This window comes from Triturus cristatus, chromosome 2_1 (assembly GCF_964204655.1).
Source record: "Triturus cristatus chromosome 2_1, aTriCri1.1, whole genome shotgun sequence".
Classification (NCBI taxonomy): Eukaryota; Metazoa; Chordata; class Amphibia; order Caudata; family Salamandridae; genus Triturus; species Triturus cristatus.
This window is the reverse complement of record NC_140581.1, coordinates 25,982,748-25,995,884: the sequence shown is the minus strand read 5'-3', so window position 1 is coordinate 25,995,884 and position 13,137 is coordinate 25,982,748. Positions and strand designations below refer to the sequence as shown.

Below are 13,137 nucleotides of genomic sequence, written 5' to 3'. Positions count from 1 at the left end.
CACGACCTGTGGCCATTTTAAGTTGGGAGATTAAGTCCCCTTGAATCCTGAGGGTCCCTAGGGTCCAACTAGACCACTAGGTACCTCCAGTAAGCGTCACAGAGCTGCGTTGCAGAGAGATGTAAAAAGGGGCACGGCCTAGACCACCTCTCTGCAACGCAGCGCAGTGGCGCTTACTGGAAGCACCTGGTGGGCTAGTTGGCCCCCAGGGTCCCTCAGGATTGAAGGGGAATTATTTCCTCAACTTAAAATGCGCCACAGGGCTTGTTTGCACACGTTAACTCAGGCCCCGTACCCTCCCTTCACCACTGGGTAAACACGTCCTGTGGCAGTTTTTAGTTGGGAGATTAAGTTCATTTGAATCCTGAGGGTCCCTAGGGTCCAACTAGCCCACTAGGTACCGCCAGTAAGCGCCACAGAGCTGCATTGCAGAGAGGTGTAAAAAGTGGCACGGCCTGGGCCACCTCTCTGCAACACAGCTCAGTGGCGCTTACTGGAAGCACCTGGTGGGCTAGTTAGCCCCCAGGGGCCCTCAGGATTGAAGGGGAATTATTTCCCCAACTTAAAACGCGCCATAGGGCGTGTTTGTACACGTCACCTCAGGCCCCGTCCCCTCCCTTCCCCACTGTGTAAACACGCCCTGTGGCCGTTTTTTAAGTTGGGAGATTAAGTCCCCTTGAATACTGAGGATGCCTAGGGGCAAAATAGCCCACTAGGTACGTCTAGTAAGCGCCATTGCAGAGAGGTGTAAAAAGGGGTACGGCCTGCACCACCTCTCTGCAACGCAGAGCAGTGGCGCTTACTGGAAGCACCTGGTGGGCTAGTCGGCCCCCAGGGTCCCTCAGGATTGAAAGGGAATTATTTCCCCAACTTAAAGCGCGCCACAGGGCGTGTTTGCACAGGTCACCTCAGGCCCAGTCCCCTCCCTTCACCACTGTGTAAATGCACCCTGTGGCCGTTCTAAGTTGAGAGATTAAGTCCCCTTGAATCCTGAGGGTCCCTAGGGTCAAACTAGCCCACTAGGTACCTCCAGTAAGCGCCACAGAGCTGCGCTGCATAGAGGTGTCAAAAGGGGTGTGGCCTCAGAACACCTGTCTGCAACGCAGCTCCCTGGCGCATACTGGAGATACCTGTTGGGCTAGTTGGCCCTCAGGGACCCTCAGTATTGAAGGGGAATTCAATATATATATATATATATATTATCTACTGGCGGTCGCCAGTAGATAGTTATAGTTAGAACCGAGTTCCCATAGGAAATCTGAAAATTCTATTTTGAATAACTTTGGCGCCAGTTGTCTTATCTTCGTGAAATTTTCAAAACTAATGGGGCGCTCCGCTCAGCTCCTACCCTGAAAGTCTTGGGGTGATTCGTCAAGCGGGGGCTGAGAAAAAAGAGGGGTCCCAAAATGCATTTTCCCCATGCATTTTCCCATAGGACATTTAGTCGAAGGTACAGCCCGAACGGCTGAACAGAATTACTTGAAATTTGGCAAAGAGGTAGTCCTCAGGTCAGGCATGTGCCTTTTGCATATATGGTGTCAATCTTTTCAGTAGTTCCTGAGAAAATCAAAAGTAAAATCAGATATATATCTGGGCGGAGCCTAACCACACATCTCATCGTGAGATCTGATTGGCTGTCAGCACTTCATCCAAGAAGTGTTGGCAGCCATCTTGGGACCAATATACATGATAGCACCTCATTACAAGGCATTGCAGTTAATAGAAGGTTTTAAGACTTTAGTTACATTATAAATCATTTGTTGATGGTACCATACTCATTTTAGGAATTGTGGTATGTTCTAAGGTGATTTCACCATGTGAAAAAGCCTTCTGCTGGGATATCATGATTGAGAGAAAAATATTTTCTCATGCTTTTCCCACAGAGATTTGGAAGGTGATCTATAAGCTAAACTGAGAGCTTATTTTCTGTAAATTCACATTATCTTTCTCAGTCATGTGAGAATGAAGTCTGACATTCTCAGTAAAACATGTACATCCAACAAGGGCAGAGACTGTCAGTTGATTCCTTTGTGTTCTACTGCAACTTCCCAGAGTGTTCCAAAGAACAACTAGAGCACTAACAGTCCTACTTATGATAAACGTATGGCACACCTGAAGCCATCTTGCTTGGATTAAAGTGGTAACTCTTAAAACATTTAATTTAAAAAGGAACAAAATGAGGGGGTTCATTTTTCCATAACAAGTATGATTAGTGCTGCAGAAAGAAAAACTAGGGCACATTTTGACTTCTGAAATCCTCTTTTATTTCATAAAAACATTCTGACATGCAGACTGAAACCTGCACTTTCAATACCAGCAGCAGTTTTCCCTGGTGAGCAGTAGCTTTACTACAGTGATCTAATGAGCAAAAAGAGTGCTAACATTCTGAATTTATGGCAAATGTGTGACACATCTGAATGCCTTCGTGATGGAATCAAAGTAAAAAACTGAAAGTATTTCCTACTGAGGAGACTGTAGTAAATTAGGAAATTAGGAAACATCATAACAAATAAATCTCCCAAAATGGCCACCAGAGACAAAAGAGCCCAAATGTAGCCCAAATATCACCCAGGTGTAGCCCAAGTATAGCCCAATGACAGAATGTCCCAGAGTGTTCTAACGAACAACTAGAGCTCTAACAGTCTTACTTATGACAAAAGTATGGCACACCTGAAGCCATCTTGATTGGAATAAAGTGGTAACACTTAAAACATTTAATTTACAAAGGAACAAAATGAGGGGGTTCATTTTGCCATAGAAATTATGATTAGTTCTGCAGAAAGAAAAATTAGGGCACATTTTGACTTCTCAAATCCTCTTCTATTTCATAAAAAAATTCTGACATGCAGACTGAAACATGCACTTTGAATACCAGCAGCAGACTTCCCTGGTGAGCAGTAGCTTTACTACAGTGATCTAATGAGCAACTAGAGTGCTAACATTCAGAATTTATGGCAAATGTGTGACACATCTGAATGCCTTCTTGATGGAACCGAAGTAAAAAACTGAAAGTATTTCCTACTGAGGAGACTGCAGTAAATGAGGAAATTAGGAAACTTCATAACAAATAAATCTCCCAAGATGGCCACCAGAGACAAAAGAGCCCAAATGTAGCCCAAATATCACCCAGATGTAGCCCAAGTATAGCCCAATGACAGAATGTCCCAGAGTGTTCTAACGAACAACTAGAGCGCTAACAGTCTTACTTATGACAAAAGTATGGCACACCTGAAGCCATCTTGATTGGAATAAAGTGGTAACACTTAAAACATTTAATTTACAAAGGAACAAAATGAGGGGGTTCATTTTTCCATAGAAATTATGATTAGTTCTGCAGAAAGAAAAATTAGGGCCCATTTTGACTTCTCAAATCCTCTTCTATTTCATAAAAAAATTCTGACATGCAGACTGAAACATGCACTTTGAATACCAGCAGCAGATTTCCCTGGTGAGCAGTAGTTTTACTACAGTGATCTAATGAGCAACTAGAGTGCTAACATTCAGAATTTATGGCAAATGTGTGACACATCTGAAAGCCTTCTTGATGAAACCAAAATAAAAAACTGAAAGTATTCCCATTGAGGAGACTGCAGTAAATGAGGAAATTAGGAAACTTCATAACAAATAAATCTCCCAAGATGGCCACCAGAGACAAAAGAGCCCAAATGTAGCCCTAAATCACCCAGATGTAGCCCAAATATAGCCCAATGACAGAAGTGTGCAAAACACTTATTATTTTGTGTATTTGCAGTTTTATATAGTGCAGACTTGTCAGGTATTGGAGTGCTTTACATGAGCATTGGTTACATCACTGTTATGGCTGTCTTTTTGCCAGCTCTCTGGAGAAGGAGAATGATGGAGAGTGACTCCAGCCTATCACCCCCATAGCATAGGGATTAGGCCGATAAACAGGGACCTTGTCTTACAGATATAAGGGCATTTTCGTGCCATTTCTCTTAGAGTAAGGCTTATGAATTTAAGTGAGGGGTTAGATATATAAGTATTAGTCATGATTTACTCATTTGCTAACATGCCGATCTGTTTCTCATGGAGTTATGCATATTATGGGCTCCGTAGGCCTTAAGCGAGACAGACTCCATTTTGCTTTCTGCCTGGTAGCTCGAGAAGGCTTTCTAGGTTAAAAGTGATGTTTTAGTTTTAAGCTGTTGTTCGCTTGGAGAGAACCGGTTCAGGCTGACCCTTATCGAAGGAATGTATTTTTCTCCACTCCGAAGACACAACTTCAGGCTGGCCAGCTGGGAAAGTGTCCTTGGTACGGGGAGGTACAAGAATTTGGTGGGCGGCAGGTTACTGGCCGTGAATTTCCATGAAGGAACGGGCTTTTGATATTAGCAAAGGTGTTAGTCTTTCAGTCAGTCAGTCCGTAGGCGGCATCTAGCCGTTAGCATCTCTGCCATTATTCATTTTCATGGTGGACAAGTCGCCATCTTTGAAGTCGGAGAAAGATTTAAGACCGAAACTCTCTGAAGATAGACTGAACGAGAAGTGGCGCGGAGCGCACTAACCCAGAGAGAGAGAGAGACGGTAGCTAATTAACAGCAAGGTTCCGAGGTCCTGAGGGAGAGCAGACGAGTTTGAGCCTATCAGTGCAGACGTGTACTTGTGACGGCTGAGGGTGACTGCAAGGCGAGCCAGGACCCAGAGACGAGACAGGAGCCTAGATGACTGCCGAGTCCCGATTTCCCATTAACCAGGTGAAGTCCGACCGATTCTTATAGTGCGTGCACCCTAATCTTTCTCTTTTATTTCTTGTGCAAATGTAATGCTGCATAGTAATGTGATTTATGTTTATGGTTAATAAATGCCCTAATTCATATAGAATTATCGTGTACCTGGTTCTTGTGTCCAATCTTGGTAAATGATGCTCCTAGTTGAGCACTGTTTAGACGAACGGATGAGAAATCCCGATCAGACGAATAGTTATCAAATAAAGAGGGAGTGAGTGGACCTTTGATGTCGTAAGCACGGAGTACACTATATAATCTGAATCCATATCCAAAGTTATTATTTTAGTTTTATCCTAAGTAGATTGCTAAGATATCATCCTAATAATGTTTCATAGGAATGTGGTCGTCGTTGATATGCGGCGTTAATGAGAGCGCTGGGGAGGATTACCAGCGTGTAGGGCTGCCGGATTGCAGCCCGTGTGTAAATGAGAGCGGCGGGAGGGATACCGCCGTGTAAGTTTCGCAGGATCGCGAACGATTTGGAAAAGGGAGCATTGGGTTCTGCAGGCCCGTGTGTAGACACGCCGGATTGCGTGTCAGATCTGCCCTAGGGTAGAACGGTCTGGGTCAGGGCGACCGCGAGGCCAACTGATGTGAATAAGATATTGTAGAAAATCCATATATGTATATTGTCATTCCCCATTCTTAGGTGCGACCTGTATATTCATCTTTATATCTACCCATTGTAAATACGATCTAAGAAGGGAAGGTGAGTACGTTTTGGCTGGGTCACAGGGGCCCCTGGGGGCTGATCCCATCTAAACAGAAAATCCAGCCATTACATCTGGCGTCACGAACTGTTTACGAAGCCTGTGTGCATTGTTTTGTTTTGATCTCGTTGGTTTGCGCTCGGCTTGTACGTATAAAATTTTGTTTATAATTGTGTATATAATTTTTTTTGCGTGTTAATATGTTTCCGAAAAAATCTCCGTCGGTTTTCAAATTACCGATTCAGATTCCCGGCTGGGAGTCTACGCCTTATGAGGCTTTAGCCCGTGAGTGGGCTGATTCTACTGGTTTGAGTGAAAATTGGTCTTCATGCTTGGAGCAGGCGGAGCCTGCCGATGTGATTTCATGCCTACAGAAAGCGCCAATAGTGAAAGGCGATGAGCTTCCTATTTTAGGACGCAGAGGATGGATTATTCTTAATGCATACAGAATTTTGCATGAGAAGTTTGTTCAACTACTGAAACAATTTAAAGATACGGAAGGACGGTGTGTTGAGTTGCAAAATGCGCATACTCTTTTACGTTGTCAAAATAAACTGCTTGCCGACAAACTTGAAACATATCAGACCATTGCCGAAAGAGCTGCGGTCCGTATTGCACGATATAAATTCAAACATCGTCGTGGGCGCGTGTCGTCCCGCAAAGTGCGTATGCTTGTAGCGAAAGCTGGAATGGATTGGAACCCCGATGAGTGGGACGGTAATATCTGGGATTCTCATACTTCTGACTCCTCGGCAGAGGAGGGTGACATGCGCGAGTCTTCTCGCTCCGGACGTGATTGTAAATCTGCTTCATGCATTGATTTGACTCCCGATTCTGACCGTGCTCGTTCTTCCCGTGCGGATGACGTAACTTGCCCTGATTGTTCTGTTAAATCTAAGATGCGGGCTTCCTCGGAAGCTCTTCCCGCAGTTTCTGCTCATCCGATCTTTCGACGGAAATTACAACAAGCCCCTGGTAATCCGGGTGGTATCCCTCTTGACTGTATTGAAGATTTTACTCAGCAGGAGATTAGTGACATCCTGCAACGATTTAAACAACGGCCTGGTGAGGCCTTGCTTACCTGGATGGTGCGTCTTTATGAGCTTGGCGCTTCCGGTATTCTGCTCGATGCTGTTGATTGCTTACGATTTTGCTCTTTGAGTTCTGATTCTACTATTCAGGACCATTTTCGGAATTTTAATGGTAATGTCCAAACTTCTTTGCTCCAGCTTGCGTCTGATGGCTGTAATCATAAATATCCAACAGAGTCTGATTGGCCCTCTGACGACAAGCCGTGGTACACTCTGCGCGATGCGTCGCAACGTTTAAAGGAAGAAGTCATGAAAACTTGTATCTTCCTTAGTACTGCTGACAGGTTATTGGATGGTTTGTTAACATCTTCCGTGCGTAACCGCATTATACGTACTTCTCCTGTTGCTTACAAGCAGGTCATGATGACATTGTTGATTAATCAAACTGGCAATCCTTTGTCTGCTGTGCTTGAGTCTGTTCGTCAGCTTGGTGAGCTGGGTGAATGGTTTAAACCTGAAAGACAATCCCGACCTGAGGGTCGTACTGGAGGGGACTATAAGTTCTCTAGACGTGACATGTTTCTTGCTCTCATTGCTGATGGTGTCAAAAGGGAAGAGATCGATGGTGAACCTAATAATATCCTATGGGATATGTTTCGTAAGCGTGGTTTGGATCGGAAGGAAGGTGCCCGTCGTGTGCGAAAGAATGATTATGATCGTGGTTCGGATGACAGTGGTGATGAGAGACGACGTGTGGATTCTGATCGCCGTGATGACCGGCGCCAAGAACGTGGTGGTTCCCCCCGTCGTAGTGATGGGAGGGGGAGAGAGGATGATCGTGGAAGGGGAAGGGATGATCGTGGTTCTAGCAGACATAGAGATGCAAGGCGTTATTCCCCTGATATACGAAGGAGGGAGGATCGTAATAGACTCTCTGACCGTAATTTACAACTTTTTGAACATGATACTAATCCGTTTCGTACTGGAGACGGATATGAACAACAAATCCTGATACCGAAGAAAACTGAAAACATCTACCCTGATCTGTCTTGGTTGACGGAACGCAGGAAAAATGACTAGGAAATAGGTCAAGCTCCGGTACGCAGGTGGGCCCACAGAGATTACAGACCATATGTAGATATTGAGATTTTTTGGAAACATCGTAATATCCAAAGGGCCCGAGCGTTAGTTGATACTGGGGCGGAGGCCACTTTAATTCATGGTAAGTCAAGGAAATTTCATGGACAGTCTTTCACAATTACCGGCCTGGGTGGCAAAGAAACACCCGCAGTTCAAACTGCACTTGAGATTACAATTGGTAGGATTCCTCGTAGAGAATACTCTGTGTTGGTTGTGCCACTTTTGGAATATATTATTGGAATTGACATTTTGAAAGGTATGACTTTGCATTTGGATGATGGTTACTATCAGTTTGGTACTAGACAGTACATTTCGACCAGACCCGTACGGGTTGGCCGTTTACGCATGCCACCTATTAAGATCCCTTTAGCGACGAAAGTGATTTCTCAAAAACAATATCGCATCCCAGGTGGTCATGAAGAAATTACAGCTACGATTCAGGATTTGGTTGACGCAGGAGTCATTACTCCGGTCACATCTGCTTGGAATAATCCTGTTTGGCCCGTGCGCAAAAGTGACAACTCTTGGCGCATGACTGTTGATTATCGAGAATTGAACAAACATACTCCTAAATTGACTGTGGCAGTGCCTGACATTGTTACATTGATTGAGAGAATTCAAAAGCATCCAGGTACATGGTATGCTTCTATCGATATTGCTAATGCATTCTTTTCGATTCCAATTGCCCCCGAATGCCAGGAACAATTCAGTTTTACATGGAATGGACGTCAAATGACGTTCCGGAGTCTTCCTCAAGGCTATGTACATAGTCCTACGATCTGTCACCGGCTGGTGGCGGAACATTTGTCTGAAGTGCCCACGAATACACAAGTTCAAATTTGTCATTATATTGACGACATTTTGATTCAAGGTGATACGCAAGACCAGGTACAGTCTCATTTGGATCAGATTATTGACTGTTTGCGAGCAAAGGGTTGGGAAATAAATCCTGACAAATTACAAACTCCATCTCAAGCTGTAAAATTTTTAGGAATCAATTGGCATGAGGGTCACAGAGAGGTGATCCCACAAGTTAAACGTAAAATCCTTGATTTTGCTGTTCCCAGAAATAGGAAAGAGGCGCAGTCCTTCATTGGGTTGTTTGGATTCTGGCGCCAACATATTCCCCATTTGAGTCAAATCTTGGCTCCACTGTACCGAGTCACTCGTAAAAAGAATGCGTTTGAGTGGGGTGAACCTCAACAGACTGCTTTTAATTTGGCTAAAGAAGTTATTCAGTATGCTTTGGATTTGTGGCCTGTGAGTGACGGTGATGTTGATTTGAATGTGTCCGTGGAAGGTCTGTATGCCAATTGGAGTTTATGGCAAAAGCAGGGCAGACAAAAAGTGCCATTAGGTTTTTGGACCAAAAAATTGCCAGAGGCTGGTGCGCGTTACTCACCTTTTGAAAAACAGTTGCTTGCTTGTTACTGGGCTCTGGTGGATACCGAGCAATTGACTTTAGGCCATGCTGTGATTTTGAGGCCTGAAATTCCCATCATGCAATGGGTTTTGAGTTCACCGAAGTCCCATCGAATTGGACATGCTCAGGAGGCTAGTGTGATTAAATGGAAATGGTACATTCAGGACAGGGCACGTGTGGGTCCGAAAGGTGTGGCGGTTTTACATGAGCGAGTGGCGCAGGCGCCCTCCAATGAGGCTGAAAGTGAGTGTTCGGTTCCCGTAGTGCAGGAGTCTCCCGTGAAGTGGGGTAAATCATTTGATGATCTGTCCGTGGAGGATAGAAAACATGTGTGGTTTACGGATGGTTCTGCGAAATTCATTGGTGACAAGAGACATTGGAAAGCAGTGTCCTACAATCCGATTACACAGAAATTATTGAGCACAACTGGAGACGGTAAGAGTAGTCAATATGCTGAACTCTATGCGGTTTACCAAGTTTTGAAACAGGAGTTACCAGGTACATGTCATATTTTCACTGATTCTTGGTCCACTGCAAATGGACTAGCGGTGTGGTTGCCTACATGGCACTCGCACAATTGGGAATTGCACTCCAAGGAATTATGGGGTAAAGAATTGTGGCAAGAAATTTGGGAACTGCTTCCGCACAGTACTGTAACAATCTTTCACGTGGATGCTCATACTCCAATCGATTCCCTTGACAAATTTTTCCATAACATTGCAGATGGACAGTCTAAAATTTCTGAGGCAGTGGTTGACATGCAAAATTCTGATTTGGCGGGATTGGCGAAATGGGCCCATCAGAAGGCAGGACATTTTGGAGAGAAAGCCACTAACAGATCATTCTTTGGACTGCTGCTGCAGGATGTGTCGTCGTTGGACTCCTTTTGGCTTGCTACGCCGGGAGAGGAGAGCATCTACCGACGCCGAGTGATGGGATAACAAGAGCCACGCGATCCGCGTGGCAGAAGTCCTCCAATTTTTGGATCACACTCGCGAAGCGAGTGACGAACTCTCCGCATTTTTGCCTTACCCCCATGAAATCGGTTACTGACATCTTATCGACCTGTTTGGTTGCTGTCCCTGCATCTACTGAAACCCTTCATCATGTATTTAATGTGTCCTATGCCCGACCTAATGTCATTTTGGGCGACTTCTTGGCCCATGAATTTTGTCCCTCGTGTACTCTTCTTCCAGACCAGGATGTCCTTATTAATTCCAGAATTACTACTTTTAATATTACCCCTGGTGACCTTTGCTTTATGATGACCTGCAATCCTAAGGCCATCTCTGAATGTCTGCGGTTGAAACTCCAAGCCGCTACTACTTTTTCATTTCATCAACGTTTGCTTTGTACAAAAAGACTTCCTAATTCATGTTTTTCAGTGAAGAACAATATGACTTGCAACAGTTTAGTTGTAGCCACTAGCCATTATCGTTCAATGTTGTTACCAGCTGGATGCCTCTTTTCATGCGGGAATTCATCTTGGCCCTATATTCCTGCGAATATTTCTGGTGGCCCGTGTGCCATCACTAGATTAAGTTTGCTAATGTTTTCTTCACATCCTCCTTCACATTCCCGTATTGTTCGTGACTCAATGTCCTTACATGACGACTGTGATTCCTCTGTTCATCTTTTTTCCAGATCAGAATATCTTGGTTTAGCTTTTTCTATTATTGGTGTTCCTGCGTTAGCCGTTTATAATGCTAAAACAATAGGCAAGATGGCCTGCTGGATGGTCAAGTCGATCAACCAAACTTCTACTGTTTTGTCAGATTTATTGTTAGATTCCCAAGGTGAACGTAGAGCTATTTTGCAAAATCGTGCGGCCATCGATTATTTGCTGTTGAAATACGGGCATGAATGCTCTGAATTTGAAGGTCTATGCTGTTTTAATTTGTCTGACCATTCTAAAGATATCCAGTCCCATATTAATAAACTCCACGACTTGACTGCAGAAATTAGAGAACACATAGATCAGGGTTTCTTTGACTGGCTTTTTAACTGGCTCCCTGACATGCATTTTTTACGACAAATTTTGGGAGGGGTTATTATTATTGTCTGCATCCTTATAGCGATTTGCTGTTTTATCCAGTGTGTCCCTTCCCTGCTACAATTTTTTAAACTTACGATGAGTCGTAGATCAGTTAGTTTTGTTTCATATTATTCATCTACTGACGTTAGCTCCATTTAGTTATTGGTTAATAGACTGGAGTCAAGGGGTGTAATGTTATGGCTGTCTTTTTGCCAGCTCTCTGGAGAAGGAGAATGATGGAGAGTGACTCCAGCCTATCACCCCCATAGCATAGGGATTAGGCCGATAAACAGGGACCTTGTCTTACAGATATAAGGGCATTTTCGTGCCATTTCTCTTAGAGTAAGGCTTATGAATTTAAGTGAGGGGTTAGATATATAAGTATTAGTCATGATTTACTCATTTGCTAACATGCCGATCTGTTTCTCATGGAGTTATGCATATTATGGGCTCCGTAGGCCTTAAGCGAGACAGACTCCATTTTGCTTTCTGCCTGGTAGCTCGAGAAGGCTTTCTAGGTTAAAAGTGATGTTTTAGTTTTAAGCTGTTGTTCGCTTGGAGAGAACCGGTTCAGGCTGACCCTTATCGAAGGAATGTATTTTTCTCCACTCCGAAGACACAACTTCAGGCTGGCCAGCTGGGAAAGTGTCCTTGGTACGGGGAGGTACAAGAATTTGGTGGGCGGCAGGTTACTGGCCGTGAATTTCCATGAAGGAACGGGCTTTTGATATTAGCAAAGGTGTTAGTCTTTCAGTCAGTCAGTCCGTAGGCGGCATCTAGCCGTTAGCATCTCTGCCATTATTCATTTTCATGGTGGACAAGTCGCCATCTTTGAAGTCGGAGAAAGATTTAAGACCGAAACTCTCTGAAGATAGACTGAACGAGAAGTGGCGCGGAGCGCACTAACCCAGAGAGAGAGAGAGACGGTAGCTAATTAACAGCAAGGTTCCGAGGTCCTGAGGGAGAGCAGACGAGTTTGAGCCTATCAGTGCAGACGTGTACTTGTGACGGCTGAGGGTGACTGCAAGGCGAGCCAGGACCCAGAGACGAGACAGGAGCCTAGATGACTGCCGAGTCCCGATTTCCCATTAACCAGGTGAAGTCCGACCGATTCTTATAGTGCGTGCACCCTAATCTTTCTCTTTTATTTCTTGTGCAAATGTAATGCTGCATAGTAATGTGATTTATGTTTATGGTTAATAAATGCCCTAATTCATATAGAATTATCGTGTACCTGGTTCTTGTGTCCAATCTTGGTAAATGATGCTCCTAGTTGAGCACTGTTTAGACGAACGGATGAGAAATCCCGATCAGACGAATAGTTATCAAATAAAGAGGGAGTGAGTGGACCTTTGATGTCGTAAGCACGGAGTACACTATATAATCTGAATCCATATCCAAAGTTATTATTTTAGTTTTATCCTAAGTAGATTGCTAAGATATCATCCTAATAATGTTTCATAGGAATGTGGTCGTCGTTGATATGCGGCGTTAATGAGAGCGCTGGGGAGGATTACCAGCGTGTAGGGCTGCCGGATTGCAGCCCGTGTGTAAATGAGAGCGGCGGGAGGGATACCGCCGTGTAAGTTTCGCAGGATCGCGAACGATTTGGAAAAGGGAGCATTGGGTTCTGCAGGCCCGTGTGTAGACACGCCGGATTGCGTGTCAGATCTGCCCTAGGGTAGAACGGTCTGGGTCAGGGCGACCGCGAGGCCAACTGATGTGAATAAGATATTGTAGAAAATCCATATATGTATATTGTCATTCCCCATTCTTAGGTGCGACCTGTATATTCATCTTTATATCTACCCATTGTAAATACGATCTAAGAAGGGAAGGTGAGTACGTTTTGGCTGGGTCACAGGGGCCCCTGGGGGCTGATCCCATCTAAACAGAAAATCCAGCCATTACAATCACACAAGATCAAATTCATTTTGGTTGTAGACATGGGGAGATTAAGTGATTTGACCAGAATCACAGAATGTTGAGCTGAAGCAGAAACTCCAACCTGGTTCCCCAGTTGCAAAGTCTGCAGCTCTGGAAGTAACAC

At 44.4% G+C, this 13,137-nt stretch overlaps 1 protein-coding gene across 1 annotated transcript; it reads left to right on the top strand.

Annotated features, from left to right (window-relative positions):
- The first annotated feature begins 6,534 nt into the window (after positions 1 to 6,534).
- On the top strand, positions 6,535 to 10,225 carry LOC146863640 (uncharacterized). Its single transcript, XM_085627721.1, has 2 exons — positions 6,535 to 8,984; positions 9,183 to 10,225. Exons 1-2 carry the CDS (start codon positions 7,888 to 7,890, stop codon positions 9,991 to 9,993), a joined length of 1,908 nt encoding a protein of 635 aa, XP_085483847.1. The 5' UTR covers positions 6,535 to 7,887; the 3' UTR covers positions 9,994 to 10,225.
- Positions 10,226 to 13,137: the final 2,912 nt, after the last annotated feature.